Source organism: Canis lupus, chromosome 10, assembly GCF_003254725.2.
Source record: "Canis lupus dingo isolate Sandy chromosome 10, ASM325472v2, whole genome shotgun sequence".
NCBI lineage: Eukaryota > Metazoa > Chordata > Mammalia > Carnivora > Canidae > Canis > Canis lupus.
This window is the reverse complement of record NC_064252.1, coordinates 55,904,400-55,925,925: the sequence shown is the minus strand read 5'-3', so window position 1 is coordinate 55,925,925 and position 21,526 is coordinate 55,904,400. Positions and strand designations below refer to the sequence as shown.

Genomic DNA, 21,526 nt, shown 5'->3' with positions numbered 1-21,526 from the left:
AGTGTTGAAATTGTGAAGTACTCAATAAATAGAAGTGCATTTTATTTGTAAAAATCTTGACAAATTACCAGATTCTTCAGTGAGAACCAGTTAGGGAAAGTAGTAGAAAAGGTTTGCAATTGTTATGTGACCACGCTCAAAATGGGAACCAAAATTTCTTTGTTGAATTAATTTGAAAGTTGATTTTCCATAGAAAAAACAAAATAAATGAATTAAATTATTTTGGGGACATGAATTTTTTTCTGGCAGAGTTGTGTAACAGTGCAGTAAAATGTCCTTCACGTTTCTTTCTTTCTTTTTTTTTTTTTTGTTAACCAACTTTAGTTTTTAGAGCAGCTTTATGTTCAAAACAAAATTGAGCAGAAAAGAGTTCCTGTGTATCCCCTGTACCTACAAATGCACACATTTAATTTTTCATTGCAATCTCAAACTTAGATACTTTAAATATATAGAGAGATTCTTCCCATTTTTCAAACACCTTTTTAGTTTCTTCCTTGCCTTGTTTGCTTGCTTTCATTCGCTCATTTTTTTTTTTTAAAGTAGGCTCCATGCCTGATGTGGGGCTTGAACTCATGACCCTGAAATTAAGAGTGACATCCTCTAGTGACTGAGCCAGCCAAGTGTCTCGAAGAACCTCTCTTAATCATTCTTTTAAAGCACCTTGTCAATTTTTTTCTCCTCTCTAGTTAGCCTGGATGTTTTTGCCAGAATCTCATTTATCAGTATATGTGATCTGAATAGTTTTTGAATACTTTTTTGTTTTGCTTTAAACTTTTCTATTGTGGAAAATATCAAACATATAGAAAGAAAGACAATAATATAGTGAACTCTGTGTACCCATCACCTATCTTCAATTATCAACTCCTTGCCAATCATGTTTCTTCCACACCCACCCACCACCTATTTTTTTGAAGCATATTACTTCATTTCGTAAGTGCTTCCAGTATGTATCTACAAAGGAAAAGGAATTAAACCAAAAAAGTCAATACTGATGGCAATTCTCAAACTTAGGAAAATGAACAGTAATCGATCATCACTTTAATCAACCTCATGGAGTTCTTAAAAATTTGTGGTTTTACTTCTGAGTTTCCATTTACGTTGTTTTGTCTAAGGTTTACTGTAAACAGACCCCATGGATAATGATTTTAAATTCAGCTTATTAATGAACATTTGTGTCTTATGGCATCTTTCTTCTCCCTCTCTCAACTGTGGAGACCTAGAATCCGTTCTAGGGTAACCAGGGCTTCCTTGAATTCTGTTTTAAAAACAAAGGTACTTATTATTATTAGTTAATACATTGTTGGATGCAAAGGAGTAGCAGCAGGAGTCTTTGAACCAATTATTTTGCTAGTGCTTTGTGTGGTCCTGGCACTCTTCTTGGTCCTTGGGATATATTACTGAAGGATTTCGGCCCTCTTGAGAAGTTCCGGTGTGCTCTTTAGTCTGAGCACACATTTTTGTTCTTTAAGGATAGGGTAGGCAAGGTGTAGCTGCATCATGAAACTTGGAGAGGGAAAATCGAATTCTAAGTGTATTAATTACTTAAAAAAAATACTTACTCTGACCGGTATGTTTTAATGCCCTAAATGGAGACAATGAGAAGGGCATTTAGGGGGGTAAAAATTAGTAAAACAGTACCATCCCTTGTTCTTCAGAAATCTGAATATAGCATTTAAAAACAATTTTCCCAGGTGGTTTCACTGCAGTATTATAAAATTGTCCTTGAAATACATGTTCTTGACTGAGGTAAAATGGAGGTAGCTTCTTGTTTTTTTAAGGGATGCTTTTTTATTTAGTAGTTAAGTAAGGGCATAACTTCTAAACCCATTTTCTCATTTTGGAACCTGAGTGTTAACTTTTCCTGTCCAATGAGGCTTATTTCTATCTAGTGAATCTTCTCTCACTGCTTTCCTTTTTAATGCAAAATCCAAATCTGTGTTTCTCGCTAACCTGTGTAGAAAATTAGATCAAGAACTCATGCAGTGTGAATGGCAAGCTGAGAACAGAGCAATAAAAGCAACAGCAAGCAAACAACAACAACAAAAAACCTTTATATTCATTGACATGGCCACTGGAATGTTAAAAGCAGCACATACTATAAATATTCCCATTTGGAATTTTGAGGTTGGCTACTTCCATATTCGGCCTACACTCAGCATTTCTTCCCTTTTAGTGCATTCTCTTAATCGTGCTTTTGTAGAGTTTGTATATAATCTTCCCTCTTACTGTGAGCCTTCTTGAGGTCAGTGTTCCTTGTTTACCTCCTTTCCTCCTCTCCCAGCATTCACTACAGCGGTGTATATATGCATTGGTACTCAATATTATAATTACCTTTTTTGTTCTTTGTAAACTAAAACATTATGGAATTCTAGAAATTGGTACTGTTACAGTCAAAATGGAGAAAACAAATATGGGATGAGATCTATCTTAATACAGGATTCAAAAGAAAGTATATATTTAGTAAAAGAAACAGAGGGAAGGAGCATTTTGGTTAAAGAAGAGAATGGTGTGTTTCATAATCACAAGTGGGAGTCTGGGGGAGTGGTTTAGCGAAGTTAGAGAAGAAAGCAGATTATATTGGTTGCATTGGTAAATTTGAGACTTTAAAAATCTTTCATTATTGTTATGCTTAAATATTTAGTACTAAATAATTTGGGGTGTGCTTAATACAGTTTTTGAATAGGTGAACCATACAGTTTTGGTAGTGATCATTACCTTTTTTATGCTAGTTTGCCTTTTTTTTTTTTTTTTTTTTCAGAATTAATAGATCCTAAATTTTAGAGTTTAAAAATATAACAAGGGGGTACCTTGGCTGGCCCAATCAGAAGAGCATGTGATTCTGGATCTCAGGGTTGTGAGTTTGAACCCCACATTGGGGATAGAGATTATTTAAAAAGAAAAAAATATTTTTAAAAATTAAAAAGAAATCAAAATACAGTAAAGACTTTTTCCCTTCCCAAGAAAAAACTAATAAACACCATTGCATCTGTGACATGGATTGGAGAATACTATGTTTCAAATAAATTGGAAATTGCATAAGAATTATTAAAAATCCTTTCTAATCTTCTAAGATATATCCTTTGGATACTCTAAAAGAAATGTGTTAATTAATCTTTGGGCTCTTAAGTGTGAGTATTTCATCTTGTTTTCTGACAAATCATTTTTTAAGCCAAGGATGAAGTAGAAGTTTTTAGAGTAAGAAACTTTATGAATGCAGTCTTTTGCATTAGTGTTTATATTTGGGGCAGATTCCTGAAGAGTTTAGTTGGGATCATTTCTTTTATGAGGGAAGATGGGTTACTTCCAGACATCACAATAAATATTGTCAAATTTCTGTCAACATATACCAAATAGCGGTACCTATTTTGTGTATGGCAGGAAAAAGTTTATCATTTAACAAATTCCGGAATGATTTAAATCTGTTAATTTTTTTAAAAGATTTTATTTATTTATTCATGAGTCATACACACACACACACACACACACACACACACACACAAGAGGCAGAGACGCAGGCAGAGGGAGAAGCAGGCTCCATGCAGGGAGCCTGACCTGGAACTCCATCCCCAGTCCCCAGTATCAGACCCTGGGCTGAAGGTGGTGCTAAACCACTGAGTCACCTGGGCTGCCCTAAAATGTTATATTTTAAAAATCAAATAGACAAATATCTTTTTTCAAAAAAAAAGATTTTATTTCTAAGACAGAGAACACAAGCAAGGGGAGCAGAGGGAGAGGGAGAAGCAGGCTCCCCATGGAGCAGGGAGCCCCTACAGGGATTGATCCAGGACCCTAGGATCATGACCTGAGCTGAAGGCAGACGCTTAGGCAGATGCTTAACCGACTGAGTCTTGTAATCAGAAGGGTCCAAAGTGTGTGTTTTCTCAGTTGCAATTTTAAATTTTTATTATATCTATATTTATTAGATATTATTCTGTATATAAGATAATTTTATTGACATTATTATTCTTCCTTCTTTATATAAGATGGTTCTAAACACTGCCTGAATTCTTCTGTGAGGGGCCCCCCAAATAGATATCTTAAAACTTTATCACTATGAGGTTTTTTCTTTTGGTAGTTTGTATGGTCTCACAATTTTTCATCTATATGTTCATTTATTAGGGCTTTTATTTTTTTTAAAGATTTTATTCATTCATTCATGAGAGACACAGAGAGGGAGGCAGAGACACAGGCAGAGGGAGAAGCAGGCTCCACGCAGGGACTCATCCCGGGACTCCAGGACCACACCCTGAGCCAAAGGCAGGTGCTAAACCGCTGAGCCACCCAGGGATCCCCCATTTATTAGGGCTTAATAGAGAATTTTTCCTTTGTGGGTTATGACGAAAGGGTTGTGAAATCAATTTAGTTCATGATCAGTTTTTTGTTTTGTTTTGTTTTGTTTTGTTTTGAGGGGGTTTATTGGAGTAAATTTAGAAGGTGAATTTTTATGGTGATGGGTGAATGTTTATGACCTTAATTTCAGTTTTATTTATGTTTATATACTGGGTTATGCATTTATAATTGTGGGTTGTGGCCCCCAAACCATGAAAGCTACTGATTTTACAGGTTTCTTTCTATAATTCAGATCATCTAATCAACACCTGCGCCTTGAGCTAAAGATAAAGATATAAGGGTGAAAATGAAAAGTTGAAACGGTCTTAAAAAATCAGTAAACCAAGGGATCTTACAAGAGAGCATTAGTTAATAGATTGTTGAGTGAGTGGCATAGATACTTGCCTACCATATGTTGAGGCCTCAAAATGTGCCAGCACTATGCTAATGACTTTCCATTCATTATTTCATTTAATTTTCACAAGCAAGCCTATGAATTGGAGGTATGTTTGTTATCTCAGTTTTACCTTTGAAGAAATGAGACATAGTGAGGTAATGTGTTAGCTGATTTGTCTGATGACCACAGGGCTTGCTCTTAACCATCCCAGAGGAAGGAAACTCCAGGGCTGTATAGTCTGAGAAGACTACCAGGGGAAGAACTGCACTTGAGCTGTGAGGTGGGATTTGGTTAGGTAAGCAGGAATTTTTAGAAAGCCATGTAACGTGGGGGAACAGAGATATGAACAAATTGACCATATAAATGTTAAAGTCTGTATTCAGAGCATTATATTGAAATAATTAGTTATCTGTCTCCCTCTAGGCTGTATGCTCCAGAACCATTTGTTACTTTAATGTTTCCATCCCCTGTTGCCATGTCTGGCTCTTAAGGGACATTCAGTAAAGCATTTCAAGAGATAAATAAATGCCCCTTATCCATGCCTCCAGAGAGAAGCAACTGGGAAAAGAATAGAGGGATCATTATTAGGTATTAATAGTGAATGTCTGTATTACTCCAGAAATTGTCATAGCAGTTTTAATAAGTCATAAAGAATATAACTCTGAAATACAATATGCCAGTGAATATTATTTAGCCTGTGATAATAGATGGAGATAAAGAGAAGTGTCTACTTCAGCTCTCCTTGTCTGTTTAGAGACTTCCATCAGAAATACTAAACTTGGGGGGTGCCTGAGTGGCTCAGTTGGTGTGTCTGCCTTCAGTTCAGGTCATGATCCCAGGGTCCCCTTGTCAGGCTCCCTGCCCAGCGGGAGTTCTGCTTCTCCCTCAACCCCTCCCCACTGCTCGGACTCTTATGAATAAATAAAATATATATTAAAAAAAAATATATATATATATATCCCTGGGTGGCTGGGATCCCTGGGTGGCTCAGCAGTTTAGCGCCTGCCTTTGGCCCAGGGCACGATCCTGGAGTCCCGGGATCGAGTCCCACGTCGGGCTCCAGGCATGGAGCCTGCTTCTCCCTCCTCCTGTGTCTCTGCCTCTCTCTCTGTGTGTGTCTATCATAAGTAAGTAAGTAAGTAAGTAAGTAAATAAATAAATAAATAAATCTTTAATAAAAATAAAAAGGAAATACTGTACTTGGTAAAAATAGCAAACCTGTTTTTTAGTGTGTTTTGGAAACCTACTCAAATGTTTTAAAGCCAATTTGCTTAATTTGGTAAAATATTTATTGTTAGTTTGAAGTTTTTTTTTTTTCTTTTTAAAAATAGAATCAGCTCTCATGAACTGTTTTTAATTATATAAGACCGTGTATCTCTCAAGATATACGTTTTGGTCAGTCAAAATATTTTTCAGAACGTCCATCTCATTTCATTCTTTGATTAGAGTTGAGGGTTACATTTGTATAGAGGAATGGTCCCAGCTACCCTTATCTTTCAGTCATCTAAAAGAACTAAAATAGGATATACATATAATAATGTATACATGTATAAATCTAGTAAGAAATAGAATGTGGAAAAAACTCAAGTTTGGTACAACCTATTAAGGGACAGAGAGGACAGAGATAGCACTTTTGGTTGGGAATGAAGGAAGACTTTATGAAAGAGGATGCCTTAGAGGATAGATAGGCTTCTAAGGATTGAATAAATAATTCACAAGAATATATATGGTAAGCAAATGTGTTAAGCTATATTTATCCCCGTAACTAAAGAAATATTAATTGAAACAGATGGTATAAGTATTTTATTTTTAATGATTTAAATAGACTTCAAACCATATCTTGTCTCCAGTCTGCTAAGATGCAGTGGTTCTCAGATGTAGTGAAATATCTGGGAAACATAAAAACAACTGATACCGGGGGCCCCACTGCAGATCAGTTAAATCAGAATCTTTCTTGTGCATTAATCAATTTCTCATCACCATAGCCTTGTGAGAAAACCCAGGTTTTCCAAATACAGAGATTAAATGTCTTGCCCAAGGGACTGACGTAGAGCACTTTGAATTCTCTGCAAACTTGTAGAACCGAGCTGCTCCTGCTGGCTTGGCTGCTGTGTTGAAATCAATAAATATTCCGGCTATTCAGAGCTGATTATAATGTTGACAGTTGCAGAGCAATCTAGAGCATGGAAACAGAAGATATTCTCCACTTCAGATAACACCTAATTTGCCTTTCTTCCTTGTCAGCAGACACTTGAAATTGATGCTTTATTGTTATTTGTTTTTTTGTGATAGTGCATCCCTTTTCTTGATCCTCAGCTTGACCTCTGTGGAAGTGAAATGAGAGAATAAGGAACATTCTCTTGGTGGCATCTCTCTGCCACAGAACTATGCTGTTCTTGCTCCGTTCCTCTCCCTAGAGCTGTCTCCTTCTGTGCCTGCACCTGACTCTTTCCCCACGTGCTCGGGTCTTCTTTTTTTATTTTTATTTTTTTAAGATTTTATTTATTTATTCATGAGAATACACAGAGAGGAGAGAGAGAGGCAGAGACACAGGCAGAGGGAGAAGCAGGCTCCATGCTGGGAGCCCGACATGGGACTTGATCCCGGGACTCCAGGATCGTGCCCTGGGCCAAAGGCAGGCGCCAAACCACTGAGCCACCCAGGGATCCCGCTCAGGTCTTCTTGACCCTGGGTTGCTTACTCAGAGTGATGATGGCTTTCTAATCTTTGAAGATTCAGTTCAGTGGTCACTCATCTATGATGAAACATTGGTTTTAAAAAAAAAAAAAGAATCATAAAACTCTGACAGTACTTCATTTATCTCCCTTACTTCTATATAGTTAGTTTTCCAGTACATGTTTCCTCACATCTAGAAATGCATTTTGAAAACATGGGTAATTGAGTGATAAGAGAAGGAGAGGTGAATTTGTGAGAAAACCCTACATTTTATGTGTTCATTTCCTATTCCTAGTAATGAGAAGCTATATCTGCATTTTTATTATCATGTGTTATAATGAAGGGCTTAGCCCTGGAATAAACTCAAAATGATTAACTCGTGATCCTCTAGCTTTTCTCGGCACATTTTGCATTTTTATATTTTTTATTTTTTCAGTTTGGTGATATCTTAGGAACAGAAGGAAAAGACAGTATAAAGTGTGGAGGGAGGTTGGGTTTTTTGTTTTGTTCTTTTATTGTTTTTTTTTTTTTTTTTTTTTTTTTTTTGGTTAGAGGGAAGAGCTTTTCAGGTATTTTATTGGTCATGGTAATTTTACTTGCTTTAAAGTACTTGTCATTTAGGGGCCCCTGGGGTAGCTCATTGGTTGAGCGTCTGCCTTAGGCTCAGGTGGTGATCCCAGGGTCCTGGGATTGAGTCCTGCATTGAGCTCCCTGCTCAGTGGGGAACCTGCTTCTCCCTCTGCCTGTCTCTGCCCCTCTCTCTGTGTCTCTCATGATTAAGAAGAAAAAAAATGTCATTTAGCCCTAGCCATCAGGTATGAAGTTAGAGTTTTAACATTTTTTCTGTCTCATCATTTATTCAGATATTTTACATTTTAGTACTGTTTTATTATTTTTTAGAAATATATTTATTTTGTTTAAAGATTTTTATTTATTTATTTGACAGAGAGAGCAAGTGAGCACAAGCATGAGAAGCAGCAAGGAGAGGGAGGAGCAGGCTCCCTGCTGAACAAGGAGCCCAGTGTGGCTTGATGCCAGGACACTGGGATCATGACCTGAGCCAAAGGCAGACACTTAACCAACTGAGCCACCCAGGCGCTCTAGTTTTATTGTTTTAAAATGTAATTCCTATACATTTCTTTTAGAGAAATTTTCTTTCTTTTTTTTTTTTACTTTTAAAGAATTTATCTATTTGAGAGAGCAGGCACACTCCTGTGCGAGACCTTGAGTGGAGGGAGGGGCAGTGGAAGAAGAAGGCCCCCTGCTGAGCAGGGAGGATGTGGGGCTTGATCCCAAGTCCCTAGACCATGACCTGAGCCAAAGGCGGACACTTAAGTGACTGACCTACCCAGGTGTCCTCTTTTAGAGAAGTTTCTTTTTTTTTTTTTAATTTTTTTTTTAATTTTTATTTATTTATGATAGTTACAGAAAGAGAGAGAGGCAGAGACACAGGCAGAGGGAGAAGCAGGCTCCATGCACCGGATGCCCGATGTGGGATTCGATCCCGGGTCTCCAGGATCGCGCCCTGGGCCAAAGGCAGGCGCCAAACCGCTGCGCCACCCAGGGATCCCTTTAGAGAAGTTTCTAATGAATCTTTTAGTTGATACTATGAATGAAACAGTTTTGCTTCATTCACCAGTATTTTTTATCTGGGTACCATACAGGAAGCCTGTTGATTTTAAAAAACGAATTCTGGGCAGCCCGGGTGGTTCAGCGGTTTAGCGCCTGCCTTCAACCCAGGGCCTGATCCTGGAGACCCGGGATTGAGTCCCACATCAGGCTCCCTGCATGGAGCCTGCTTCTCCCTCTGCCTGTGTCTCTGCCTGCCTCTCTCTCTCTCTCTGTCTCTCTCTCTCTGTCATAAATAAATAAAATCTTAAAAAAGAAAAAACAAATTCTGTGGATTTTCTTATTTAGTCTGTGAATGGGTTTTTTTGTTCCTGATTTTGGATGACACAAACCACAACTTGGTTTGTGTTTCCTAGTTTATTTTTTAATCTCTAGATTTAGAATAATGCTAAATAATAATATTAAGAATAGTCATTATTGTCTTGAATCTCTCTGGTTTTTTGTTTTGTTTTTCTTTTTTAATTTTTTTTATTTATTCATGAGAGACAGAGAGGCAGAGACACAGGCAGAGGGAGACGCAGGCTCCATGCAGGGAGGCCAATGTGGGACTCAATCCTGGGACTCCAGAATCAGGTGCTGAGCGGAAGGCCAATGTTCAACCACTGAGCCACCCAGGCACCCAAATCTGTGTGGTTTTAAAGGTTGTGGACCTTTAAAGGTTTTTGGTTTTAAAGGAAGTACCTCTTAGAGTAGGGAATGTCTTAAGTCTGATATTGGCAATTAAGATTGTGTTTTTAAGTAATTTGGTTTCTTTTTGTTATACTATATTAATATTTTCTGCTTTATATTTTATTATAATCAGGCTATTCGGCCAGAATAATGTCCATTTTAGAATTAAGTGAGTTTTTGACCAGTTTTATAGGTATTCCACAGAAGATTGAAAAGAGAGCACAGTTTCTTAATCTGTTTTTGTGTTTTTTAAAGTCAGCTTTATTAATTATATAATTTTAATTACCTTTAGTTGAAGTCTGATTGAAATGTTAAAGACATACTTTGATTTTGTTGCTACTATTCAGCTCATAAAGTTTCATATTCTTTTTCAAGACTAGGTGTTATGTATTTTGTATACTTCTATCATGAGAGGCATAATCTCTGGTTCTTTCTGATGTTAGTAAACTGTTCTTTACTTATTAGCTTAAGTTCTCTAAAGAACTTTTCCTCCTGAACTATTGTTTACCCTGAGGTACAATTCCTATAGGAGCCAGGATAAATGTTTCATTGGTTCTCTTTATTTACCAGGTTTTTAAAAAAGATTTATTTATTTTAGAGAGAGAGAAGGAGAGAGAGAGAGAGAGAGAGCACAGGTGCCCATGGGAGCAGGAGAGGGGCAGGGGGACAGAATCTCAAGCAGACTCCTGGCTGAGTGCTGGGCTCCTGCAGAGGGCTCGATCTCACAGCACTGCGGTCACAACCTGAGCTGAAATCAAGAGTCCGAGGCTTAACCGATTGAGTCACCCAGGTGCCCTATTTACTGTTCTTAAGATAATGATAGCATTGGTCCCATAGCATTCTTCAAGGGCATAAACAATGGGGTTTTCTTTTGCATGTATGTATATTTTTTAGTTAATTACCATGATTCATGCTCTGGTATCATTTTTGGCTAGTGAGAACCATACAACTTGCCTCCTGTGCTCTTTTAAATAGGACTTGAGTAGTCTTTGCATAAGGGTCGTTTTTATTAAAAGAAACGTAGAAATGCAGAAGTACTGATTACCTGATTTTAAACATTGTATTTTACAGCAGAAATTTGATATGAAATTTTTTTACGTGTTAATTTTAATTATAAAAATAATGCCTTTTTACTTTAGAAAGTTAGAATAAGCAAAGGTAAATAGGAGTATGTGAAAATCACTCAGTTTTACCCTACAGAGGTGACTTGTTACACTGTTTATCTTTTAATCCTAATGCATGAGTACATATTTTTCTTTAGTTGTATTCATGTTTTGTATCCTGCTTTTTTAAAAAGATTTTATTTATTAGAGAGCATGAGCACATGCACTTGAGAGTGCTGGGGCACAAGCAGGGTGTTAGGGAGAGGGAGAGGGAGAAGCAGACTCCCCACCCTTCATGGATTTTGGTCCCAGGACACTGTGATCATGACCTGAGCCAAACAAAGGCAGATGCCTAACCAACTGAGTTACCAGGTGCCCCTTGTATCCTGCTTTTTTTTAAATGATATTTTTTAAATGATATTTCATTTTCCATCCACTAAAGTTCTTTAAAAACATAATTTTAAATGTCTGCATTATATTTAAAGGCATAAAACACAGTTTAACTATTCTCTATGTTGGGCTTCCAATTTTTTTTTTTCAGGAAAATTTTATTGTAAATGTACTTTGAAAAAATTGGTATTTTGACTTTGATAGTCTAGATTTTTACTTATGTATTGCTAGGTGTGAGGTTTTCTTTTTTTTTTTTTTTTTAAGATTCATTATTTGGGAGAGAGCAGGGTGGGGAGAGGGGCAGAGGAAGAAGGAGAGAATTGCAAGTAGATTCCCCACTGAGTGAGGAGCAGAAATCGAGTGATGCTTCACTGGTCAAGTGACTGAGGCACCCAGGAGTCCCTGGATGTAGGATTTTTTTTTTTTTAAATCTGATCCATGAATACTTCTGAGTGTTTTAAATGAAACTAAATGAAATGTATTTAAACTCTGGTTTTTTAAATTTTATAGCTAAAATTCCATTTTTTGTCTTTTGAGTAGGACTACCCAAAATAAAGCATTTACTTGAGGTTAAAGGTCATTGCTAAATGTCTTACATGTTTTATAATTACAAATAGTCTTAATGTTGCTCTCAAATGATGTTAATTTTACTTGATTGATGGATTTAGTTAGAATCTTAGAAACCTAGTGATTGCCTTGAAGAAAAATAACTGGTGAATGACAGAGCTTGTATTGAAAACCAGTATTTTTAGCCTCTTGTCAAGCTCTAATTCTTAATTCATTTCAGTAACGTATAATTCTGTATTTACTTTAAACTTCCTTGTAATGAATTATGTACTATCTTCAGGATGTGCAGTAGAAAAAAACCTTGATAGTATTATACACTTTATTAAATCATTTTTTGTTCCTGATATGCTATGGCATAATCTCATTTACTTGAGATTAAAAATTAAAGCATTTGATTAACACACTATTAAGGTTATGAGGAGAAAGGAAGCAGTTCAAAAGTGCTTTCTTATTATCTTTCATAGTTTCCCCCCCGTGGGAGGATGGAACATACTGACTTATCTATATATTGTGGATAGTTTAAGGAAATATTATGTTCAAAAGATCAATCATGACTGTTACCAAGGTTTTCAAGTATTTTAGACATCTACTAGTAATTTTTAGTTCCAAAACTTAATGTGGAAATGAATTGGGAAAAGAATAGACTACATAGTAATATGGGCTAAAGTAGGATTTTTGAACATAAATATACAGAAAAAAACAACTGGGGTAGTTTTTGAAAAATGAATACTCCACCCTGAGTATTTTATTTTCCTTTTTATTATTAAAAAAATAATAATTCTATTGTATTTCATACTCCTTGTGTTTTTAATGGTCTAGATTTAAGATGGAACTCAGGAATATGTATTTTAAACAGTCTAATGTCTAATAGACATTCACTAGGTAATATCAGGCACTTTTTCCGAAGTGGCTATCGCCACCAGTAACATGTGAAAGTCTGGTTTTTCCACATTGTCACCCAAACTAGATTTTTTTTTTTTTTTTTCAAACTAGGTATTATTAGGCTTTTAGTTTTAGCCAGTCTGGGGGTGTAAAGTAGTACCTTACTGTGGTTTTAATTTGCTTTTACTGATGAGTAAGGGTGTTGAGTATCTTTACATACGCTTTATAGTCATCTGTATGTTGTCTTCTGAGAAGTGCCTGAGTCTTTCGCCTGTTTATTTTAATTTAATTGAGTCTTTTTCAGATTGATTTGAAGGAGTTCTTATGTAATTTGTATAAGAATACTTGTCAGAGGGCTGTATTCCAAATATCGGATTGGGGTTTTCACTTTTTTATTTATTTATTTTTTAACAAATATATTTTTTTTGTAATTTTTATTTATTTATGATAGTCACAGAGAGAGAGGGTTTTCACTTTTAATAGTGTTTTATTGAACAGAATTTCTCAATTTTCTTGAAAAGTGATTATCAACTTTCTTCTCGTAGTACGTTTTGTGCTCTTCAGAATACATTTTTCTTGGACTGCATTTTGAGAAATGCTGAGACAAGAACCACTTTCTGGTTGACACAAACTATTTCCTGGCTGACAGGGAGAATAGGAGGTTTCTTTCTGAGTAATCCCCTAACATCTCTAGTTTTGTCAGCAGTTATACCTCCTCTAGGAATCCCCCTGTTGGTCTCTTTTCATGATATTAAGTTTAGGGCTCTGAATCTTCTTAATATTAAGCATAGAGTTGTCTTTCTACTACAGTAAATGAAGTGGGCCATAGGTAAGTTATTTCCGTGGTTTAGAGCAGTGTTTTCCCAATTTTTCCACAGAAGTATCCTAGCCACAGAGGAGAGTGAGGACTGTACCCCAGGGGCACGCTGGAGGGATGGCTCTTTGAACTCTTCTCTGTGTGGTTGTTGGGAATATAGTTTGCTTTCATTTGAAAGTAGCATCAATTCTTCTTTTATTCCAAAATTTAGAGTGAACTTGAGGGAGGCTGCAGGAGGCTATACCACCTTTATTCAGCAACTCGAAGTACCTTTGGTAGCCCTGGGCTTGAGGTTTTTATATATTGCCTTCACTGTTCCAGCATGGTTAAGAAACTTGCACGGTAGTTACTGGCAGAGGCAGAACAGTATGTATAGAGTCTCATGGCTCTGCCTTCCATACTATCTGGTCACTGAGTACTAAGGTGAAGTCATGGGATTGGACCTTGAAACAACAGGAAAGAGCTGAATGAATAAATAAATACACAATAGCCTGAGAAAATGAAAAAGTGTGTTTTTAGTGGACTAAGGATTTTGAGGAATTTCTGGAAAGGAAAAGCAGTTAGATATCTTAAAGGGTGTATAATACTCCAGTGTGTGTGTGTGTCTGTGTACCACATTTTGTTTATTCATTCATCCATTGGTGAACATTCACATTGCCTCCACACATTGGCTGTTATGAGTATTGCTGCAGTGAATGTGGATATGTCACCATACTTATTTTTAAAGTCTATGTTGATTTTTCTCTTGCAGATATATTCGACTTTATGGGAGAAAATTTAGCAAAGAAGATCATGTTCTTTTTATCAAGTTATTGTATGAGCTGGTATCAATTCCAAAACTGGAAATCAGCATGATGCAGGGATTTGCGCGTCTCTTGATCAACTTGTTAAAGTGAGTAAATTTCCTGTGATTTCTGCTAACACATTTTGGTTCATTTCTTCAAGGTTTTAGACAACAAGAGCTAAGTGTTCTTTGGTAAGAAGACCCAAGTCCCAAATTGCCAGTTTGCAAAAAGATTGCAGAAAATTTTATCATAGGTTTAAGGCATATGTGTTAATTAATTAAAATTCTATCTCCTCTGTGAGGCCTTCTGTTTTGTAGCACACATGGAAATATATGTTATCTGAATATATGTTCATTTAAACTAATTATCTTCCCTTATATATATAAGATCCTTGAGAAGTCACGAATCATTTATTCTTATTCCTAGGCATGCAGAAAATTTGTTGGCAGTAATGATGGCATGAATTTATTTTTTTTGTTTTTTTGTTTTTTTTTTTTTTTGATGGCATGAATTTAAATGCCCCTTTTTACCTGGTGTTTTTTGAGGTTTGAACAGCAATAATCTGGTACATTCTTCCTATCTGTGGATAGGGAAAAGCAAGGCCTACCAGGATGACAGCGACATTTAACAACTGTCCTCCCTGTGTAGTAGGTGTATTACACAAACAACTGTGTATGAATGTATGCCTATATGTTTGTTTATTTTTTAATTAGGAAAAAGGAACTTCTTTCAAGAGATGATTTGGAGTTACCTTGGAGACCACTTTATGACATGGTGGAAAGAATATTATATTCCAAGACAGAGCACCTGGGATTAAATTGGTTTCCTAAGTAAGTATTTCCTTTTAAAGGACTTCTTTGGAAGCACTGGGGTCTTTTAGAATTTGGTCATAATTGAGAAATAATTGGGTTATTTGAAATAAGCAAGCAAATATACATTTCAGTGTGCTCATTGCTTTGTAACTTGGCTCCTAAAACAATTTATTACCCTCTTTAAACTATATCTGAAATTGCACTTAAGAATTTTCCACTAGGATATCTGACAGCCAACATTAGCATACTGGCCAGAGACCACAGGGTTTTGTTTGGAATCTAATATTTTGTCATTGAAAGTAATGCACATTTGGCTTTCTTTATTATATATTCACATGTGTTTTAATACTTCAAGTAAAATGAATGCCTCAAGAAGAGGAGCTTGGCATATTCCAGAGGGTACCCCCATGCCAGTTAAAGAAGCATTAGTTTCAGTAGCTGTTCGTGGAATGCAGGCTGTTCAAATGCATGGCTTCTTGGTTTAGACGCACTAGGATGTAATGTTTAGACATACTAGGGTTATGGACATCTGGCTGATTATACCTTCTTTGGCGTACATCCTAACTCTTCCAGATATCTAATTCTGGTACGTTTTGTATTTTACTCTGAATTTACAGAGTACAATATGATGATCTATCCTTTTTTGGTGAATAGTAATTTTGGACTTGACTCCATAGCATCATTTTCCCCTGTTAACGAGGCTTTGTTTTGTTTTGATCTAGCTCTTAATTTTCTCAGTCTTAACCATATTTGGCTTAAAAGACTCTTAAACTTTGGCTTATTTGGTTACGTGTCCGACTTGTGATCTCAGCTCAGGTCTTAATCTCAGAGTTGTGGGTTCAAGCCCTGCATTGGGCTACTTCAAAAAAACAAAACCTTTTTTCTTTTTAATTTCAGACAAGTTTATTATAATCTTAAATAACCTATATCCATAAATTTGAACTTGTATTTATTTGGGTTCAGTTATAACATAGAATAAAAAGCAAAGCACTGGTCCTCTGAAATAAAGCAGGCAATTGCCATTCAATAAACACACCATCTGGGCAGCCCGGGTAGCTCAGTGGTTTAGCGCCGCCTTCAGTCCAGGGTGTGATCCTGGAGACCCAGGATTGAGTCCCATGTCAGGTTCCCTACAAGGAGCCTGCTTCTCCCTCTGCCTGTGTCTCTGCCCCAATCTCTCTCTCTCTCTCTCTCTCCCCCCCCCCTCTCATGAATACATAAATAAAATCTTTTAAAAAATAAACACACGATCTATTTGTCTAAAAGGGTTAAGTTTGTAACTAATTTTTTATAAAAAGTTTAGCATGAATAAGTACATCAGTATACTTTGAATACAGAAATGTACATCTCTGCCACTGTATAAGAAAACTAATTAAAGAACTCACAGGGTTTCACCACATGTGTGTACACACACACACACACATACACACACGTATACGTACTCATAGCATTTGGTAGGTTTGTGTCTACAAGGTCATATCTGGCCAAAAGACGTAATATAAAAGTAACTGAATACTGGATCCTTCTGGTATTCATTCTCCACCTTTGAAAAAAGGCAAAGCCTGCTTAAATTGGGAAATTCCTTATGATTTTAACATTATCAGTCCCCGAGGTGGGAACAGCATATAAATATTTTGGGCAGCCCAGGTGGCTCAGCTATTTGGTGCCGCCTTTGGCCCAGGGCGTGATCCTGGAGATCAAGTCCTGCGTCTGGCTCCCTGTATGGAGCCTGCTTCTCCCTCTGCCTGTCTCTGCCTTTCTCTGTGTGTGTCTCTCATGAATGAATAAATAAATAAAATCTTTTTTTTTTTTAAAAAAAAGCTTTCAACTGCAGAAAGGGCATTTAAAAGTCTTTTTCACAAATAGCTAATATCACAGTCACCTTGGGGAAAATGGTTGTTCTTAATTTTCTTTCCATTTTTAAAAAATGTCCATTCAACGTATTGTTATCCTTGTGAAATGGTTGAAAAGAAGTTCGGGGGTGTGGGGTGGCTGAGTTGGTTAAGTATCTGCTTCATCTTGGGTCAGGACCCCAGGATTGAGCTCCACATTGGGCTCCCTGCTCAACGGGAGTCTGCTTCTCCCTCTCTCTCTCCCTCTGCCCCTCTCCCCATTTGTGCACACACACCTTCACTTGCTCTCAAAATCAATAAAATCTTTAAAAAACTAGAAGATCAGTGTCTTAAAAGATCCTTTGGATTCATTGCTGTTGTGCAAAGAAAAGGAAAGTCCTAAACCGTTTATTCAGCCATAGAGCACTGTCGTTTGACATTGATTCAGGAGGGAATTCAGCAGCATGTGAGGACAGGATGCTGATGTCTGTGTTTAGGGTGGTCAGTGATGTCCTGGATGCCTTACTCTGCCCAGGTCACTAGTGGTACAGGCTGACAATACTGGGGTGTGAGTCCAGGGCGATCTGCAGGTCCAGTGTGCCCTGTTGCAGGATTTCCATCTTGCTCACCTTGTCCTTGAGCCTGGAGTAGCCGTCATTCATATTGTACAGCAGGCTCATTTGGTCCTCCACCAGGGTTTTGTTCCGGGAGATGACCAGGCTGTGGTCTAAAAGGCTATTTTTCCTAACAGACCTCACTGGACGGAAGGCTCTCATACTGACCTCCTAGGGAAGGAGAGACCAGGAGGGAGCCAGCTGCCCAGCAGCTTATGCCTCTGCTGCCCATAGAGCTTCTTGAGTTTCCTATCCTCTGCACTGGGCTGGGCTCAGAATGAATGTTTGTTTGTTTGTTTGTTTGTTTGTTTGTTTGTAGTAGCCTCCACAATGTGGAGCTTGAACCCATGACCCTGAGATCATGAAATCAATAGTCTGATGCTTAACTGACTGAGCCACCCATGCATCCCCAAGAAGAAACTCTTAAAGTATTTGTGATCAAGGTTATTTTTAGGAAAGATTCTACAATTTTCTTCAATTTGCCTCTCCCCTCAATACCTATAGTTGTTTGTCATACACATGTACTCATTTCCTGCAGAGCACCATTTTATAGGCTTGTATAAGTCTAAGGATTTATTCCTGCATTTTCTCTCTCAATTCTAGGCGTGTTTTCATTATTTCAGGACTTCTTGTAGCCTCCCAGTTCAGTTTTTTTAACCCATGAAAATTTCTCAGGTTTCACTGAAGTCAGCAGCCTTTGTTAAACCCTTAATAGAATTTTTTTTAAATGACTGCAAATAGCAGACTTTAACAGATTTTTAGGTCATAAGTAAATAGTGAAATGATGTAAATGAAAATAATTTAAAAAACAAAAACATGACTATAGGTGATCCTGAAGTTAGGCCCTAATTGGTTTTTGGCTAGTGGTCACAAATGCAGTGGTGAGAGATCATTTCTGAAGATTCCATGGGTTAAAACAAGGAAACCAATTTCCACCATAGAGCAAAATTCATCATGAAGCTAAATGGTACATCTTCAAATATATTTTTTTCAAATATTTAGTATGAAAACCCAAAATTTAGCATAAAAGCTTTGTTGTGAAGGTTCCTTTTGAGTATTATTTCTGCTGGAAGAAACATGGCATGAACTGGGGTGACTGGGCCTTCTTAAAATATGTGGCCATTTAGGCTTTGATTGGAATCACCGTTTCACAGACCAGTTATCTTTCTGAAGTTTTCCTGGCTGATTTATTTTGGCTGCCTCAGAAAATCTTTGGTAAATGCTAGGGGAAAGAAGGCGATTTCTTCAAAAATTTCTTCTTTTTCTTCAGTAAGTCCCTTACTTGCTTTTTCATAAGTAAGCGTCTTGCTTCCTGCACTGAGATGTACCTTTTCAAAGGCAGCTGCTTCCTTTTAAGTCTGGCAGTGCGCAGCTCCGGCTTTCTTCCTTCCTGGAAATTTTGTCAGTGCTCAACACTGTTACTGTCAGCCTGTGCGTAGAGTCCTCCCCTGCATCTTCATCCTCTGCTTACCATGTGTCTTTTCCTACAGCATCCCCTTGTTCTTGCTCTTAAGGAAACCTTCTTCCTTAGAAGTTTCACCATGGCTGTTCTTGATCTTTTGAAGAAACATCGTGTCTTTGCTGAAATCTTTCCTTGGCTTAAAGCAGGCAGACCCCCTTTTGTATTGTGTAGTTGGCTATTCTGAAATGAAATATAGAAGTAATATAATCTACCTATACTCTTTATCTGTACTCAGTGACAAAAATAAGTACAAATAATGTCTTAACCATAAAATGATTCCTATAATGAGACGGTAGTTTATTATAAAACAATACATAGGGCAGCCCGGGTGGCTGAGTGATTTAGTGCTGCCTTCAGCCCAGAGCCTGATCTGGAGACCCTGGATTGAGTCCCATGTTGGGCTTCCTGCGTGGAGCCTGCTTCTCCCTCTGCCTGTGTCTCTGCCCCTCTCTCTCTCTCTCTCTCATGTATAAATAAAATCTTGAAAAAAAATACATATTTCAGACATGCAGGCATCATTACACTAAAGACACAAAATGGTATTCAGATTTTGCATGTACTTATAATGAGTAAGTTTGGATTTAAAAAAGGTCCAAATACATTTTGTTTAGGATATATAGCACAAGAAAATAAAAGAGCAGCATTATGAGTGGACATTAAAATAAAAACTAGTGCTGGGATAAAGAATAACAGATAAGACTTATTTAAATATGAGAAAAGAGAGGGAAGTCGTTTTAATTTTAGAGCACTAAGCTGAGGAAAAGGAAGTGCGATATTCTTGCAGATAAACTGGTCTTATTTCTAATACAGTGCCACAGTTATCCTTTATGTGGATGGTACGGAATGGTATCACAAAAATTATTTTTGAACTTTATTACTTGTGAAAGAAATAGCAGGGTGCCTGGGTACATCTGCCTTTGGCTGGGGTCATGATCCCAGAATCCTGGGATCAAGCCCTGCGTTGGGCTTCCTGCTTAGCGGGGAGCCTGCTTCTCCCTCTCCCTCTCCCTCTGCTCCTCCCCCTGCTTGTGCTCTCTCACTCTCTCTTTCTCTCTCAAATAAAATCTTAAAATTAAAAAAGAAGTAGAGGTAAAGGAAGAATTGGGAAATGAAACTTTGATATATGAAGTCATAGAGAATTTGTGCTATGGACTTCGGGGGACAATATCTTTAAGGTTGAAAGGTAACAATGCTAAATTGAATCAATAACGTCAATATCAAATTTTTACAATGTAAACTGCCTTTTGTGCCATACCAAAAAAGATGACAGTAACATGAAGCATTTTAACAACAAAAGTATTAATGAAATTCTGTGACATCATGTCTTATGTCTGCTTTTGCTAGTGTAATGACAGTTGGCTCTAGACTGTAAAAATAGTCTTCAGTCTTTGGGTGTTTCAGGTGCCTGGGTGGAGGAGTTGGTTAAACATCTGCCTTTGGCTCAGGTCATGATTTCAAGGTTAGGAGATGGAGCCCCACACGGGTGGTCTCCAGGCTCAGTGGGGGAAGTCTACTTGAATTCTCTCCCTTCCTTTGCCTCTCCACCTCCCACCCCCATGCTTACTCATGCACTTGCTCTCTTGGTCTCAAATCAAAAAATCTTAAAAAAAAAAAAAAAAAAAAAAAAAAAAAAAAACTTGCAAAAAATACTTAATGGTTAAAGCACTTCTTCACTTTTAGGATCAAAATTTTTTTACCTGTATCTAAGTTTACAGTGGGACATTTAAAGTCTTACAAAAATTTTTCATTATTTGTGGCTATTCCATGAATTGCAGGATACCCAATATACCAGGATCACTAAAGTTCCATTGAATCCTCCCCAGTAATTGGGATCATTAAAAATGCCCTGTACATTTCCAAAATGTTCCCTCCATGTGCATAGATTTGCCACCGCTTACCTTGTGTCCCCGCAATCTAAAGTTTTCTGCCCCATTAATCAGGCCCTCATGTTTTCTTTCCATGTTCTTTTCTTTCTTTTTTTCCTATTTTGAATTCTGTAAGACCTGGATCTTGTAGTTTTAAAACCAGTATTCTTTTTTCCTTATACCAGTACTGTCAAACTGTCTACTTAGTACCTCCTTTCCTTTTCCTCAAGGCTCTGAGGTGTTTCTTAAAGTGCTCTGGTGTGAGAAATTTCTTGGAAATTTTACATGTTATTTTAAACATTCATATCTATATTAGGCTTATTAAGTGATGTTTTCATAAGTAAAAATTTCTCTCCTCTGTATCTCTTGACTATAATTGATGCTCCAGGAAGATAAACCATTTTGGTTCAGTGGCTTGGAGTGCTCACACCCAGGGCTATGTGCCTCCAACTGAATAGAGTACACGTAAGGAAGTGCAGCTCTGTTGATGCAGACTTTTTTTTTAATTGCTAATGGGTTGTTTCAATTTAAAGAGATCACAAAGCATAGTGAGGATTTGGAACCACTCTTGAAAGGGGCTCTTGCTTGGTGAGAGGCAGCCCTATAAGATAAAATTAGAAACTAATGTCTCTGTAAAAAAAAGTAGAGGAATTGTACTTAAAACATTTCTCAGGATTGTAATTATTTTTTTATTTTC

General features: G+C 37.2%; 2 protein-coding genes across 5 annotated transcripts in view; one reads left to right on the top strand and one right to left on the bottom strand.

Moving 5' to 3' along the window:
• PSME4 (proteasome activator subunit 4) overlaps positions 1–21,526 on the top strand; it is a 105,030-nt gene that overhangs the window by 4,293 nt on the left and 79,211 nt on the right. For all 4 annotated transcript variants that reach the window (XR_007413609.1, XM_025467003.3, XM_049115504.1 and 1 more), the window contains exons 2-3: positions 14,211–14,351; positions 14,958–15,074. Coding sequence is in view for 3 of the 4 variants with exons in the window: in XM_025467003.3 (XP_025322788.1) it covers positions 14,211–14,351; positions 14,958–15,074 (258 nt within the window). In the remaining variant the exon portion in view is untranslated. The remainder of the gene's footprint in view (positions 1–14,210; positions 14,352–14,957; positions 15,075–21,526) is intronic.
• On the bottom strand, positions 17,257–20,890 carry LOC118350044 (DNA-binding protein inhibitor ID-2-like). The gene is given in 1 exon segment (XM_035696163.2): positions 17,257–20,890. A coding segment is annotated over 1 exon segment (408 nt). The 5' UTR covers positions 17,665–20,890.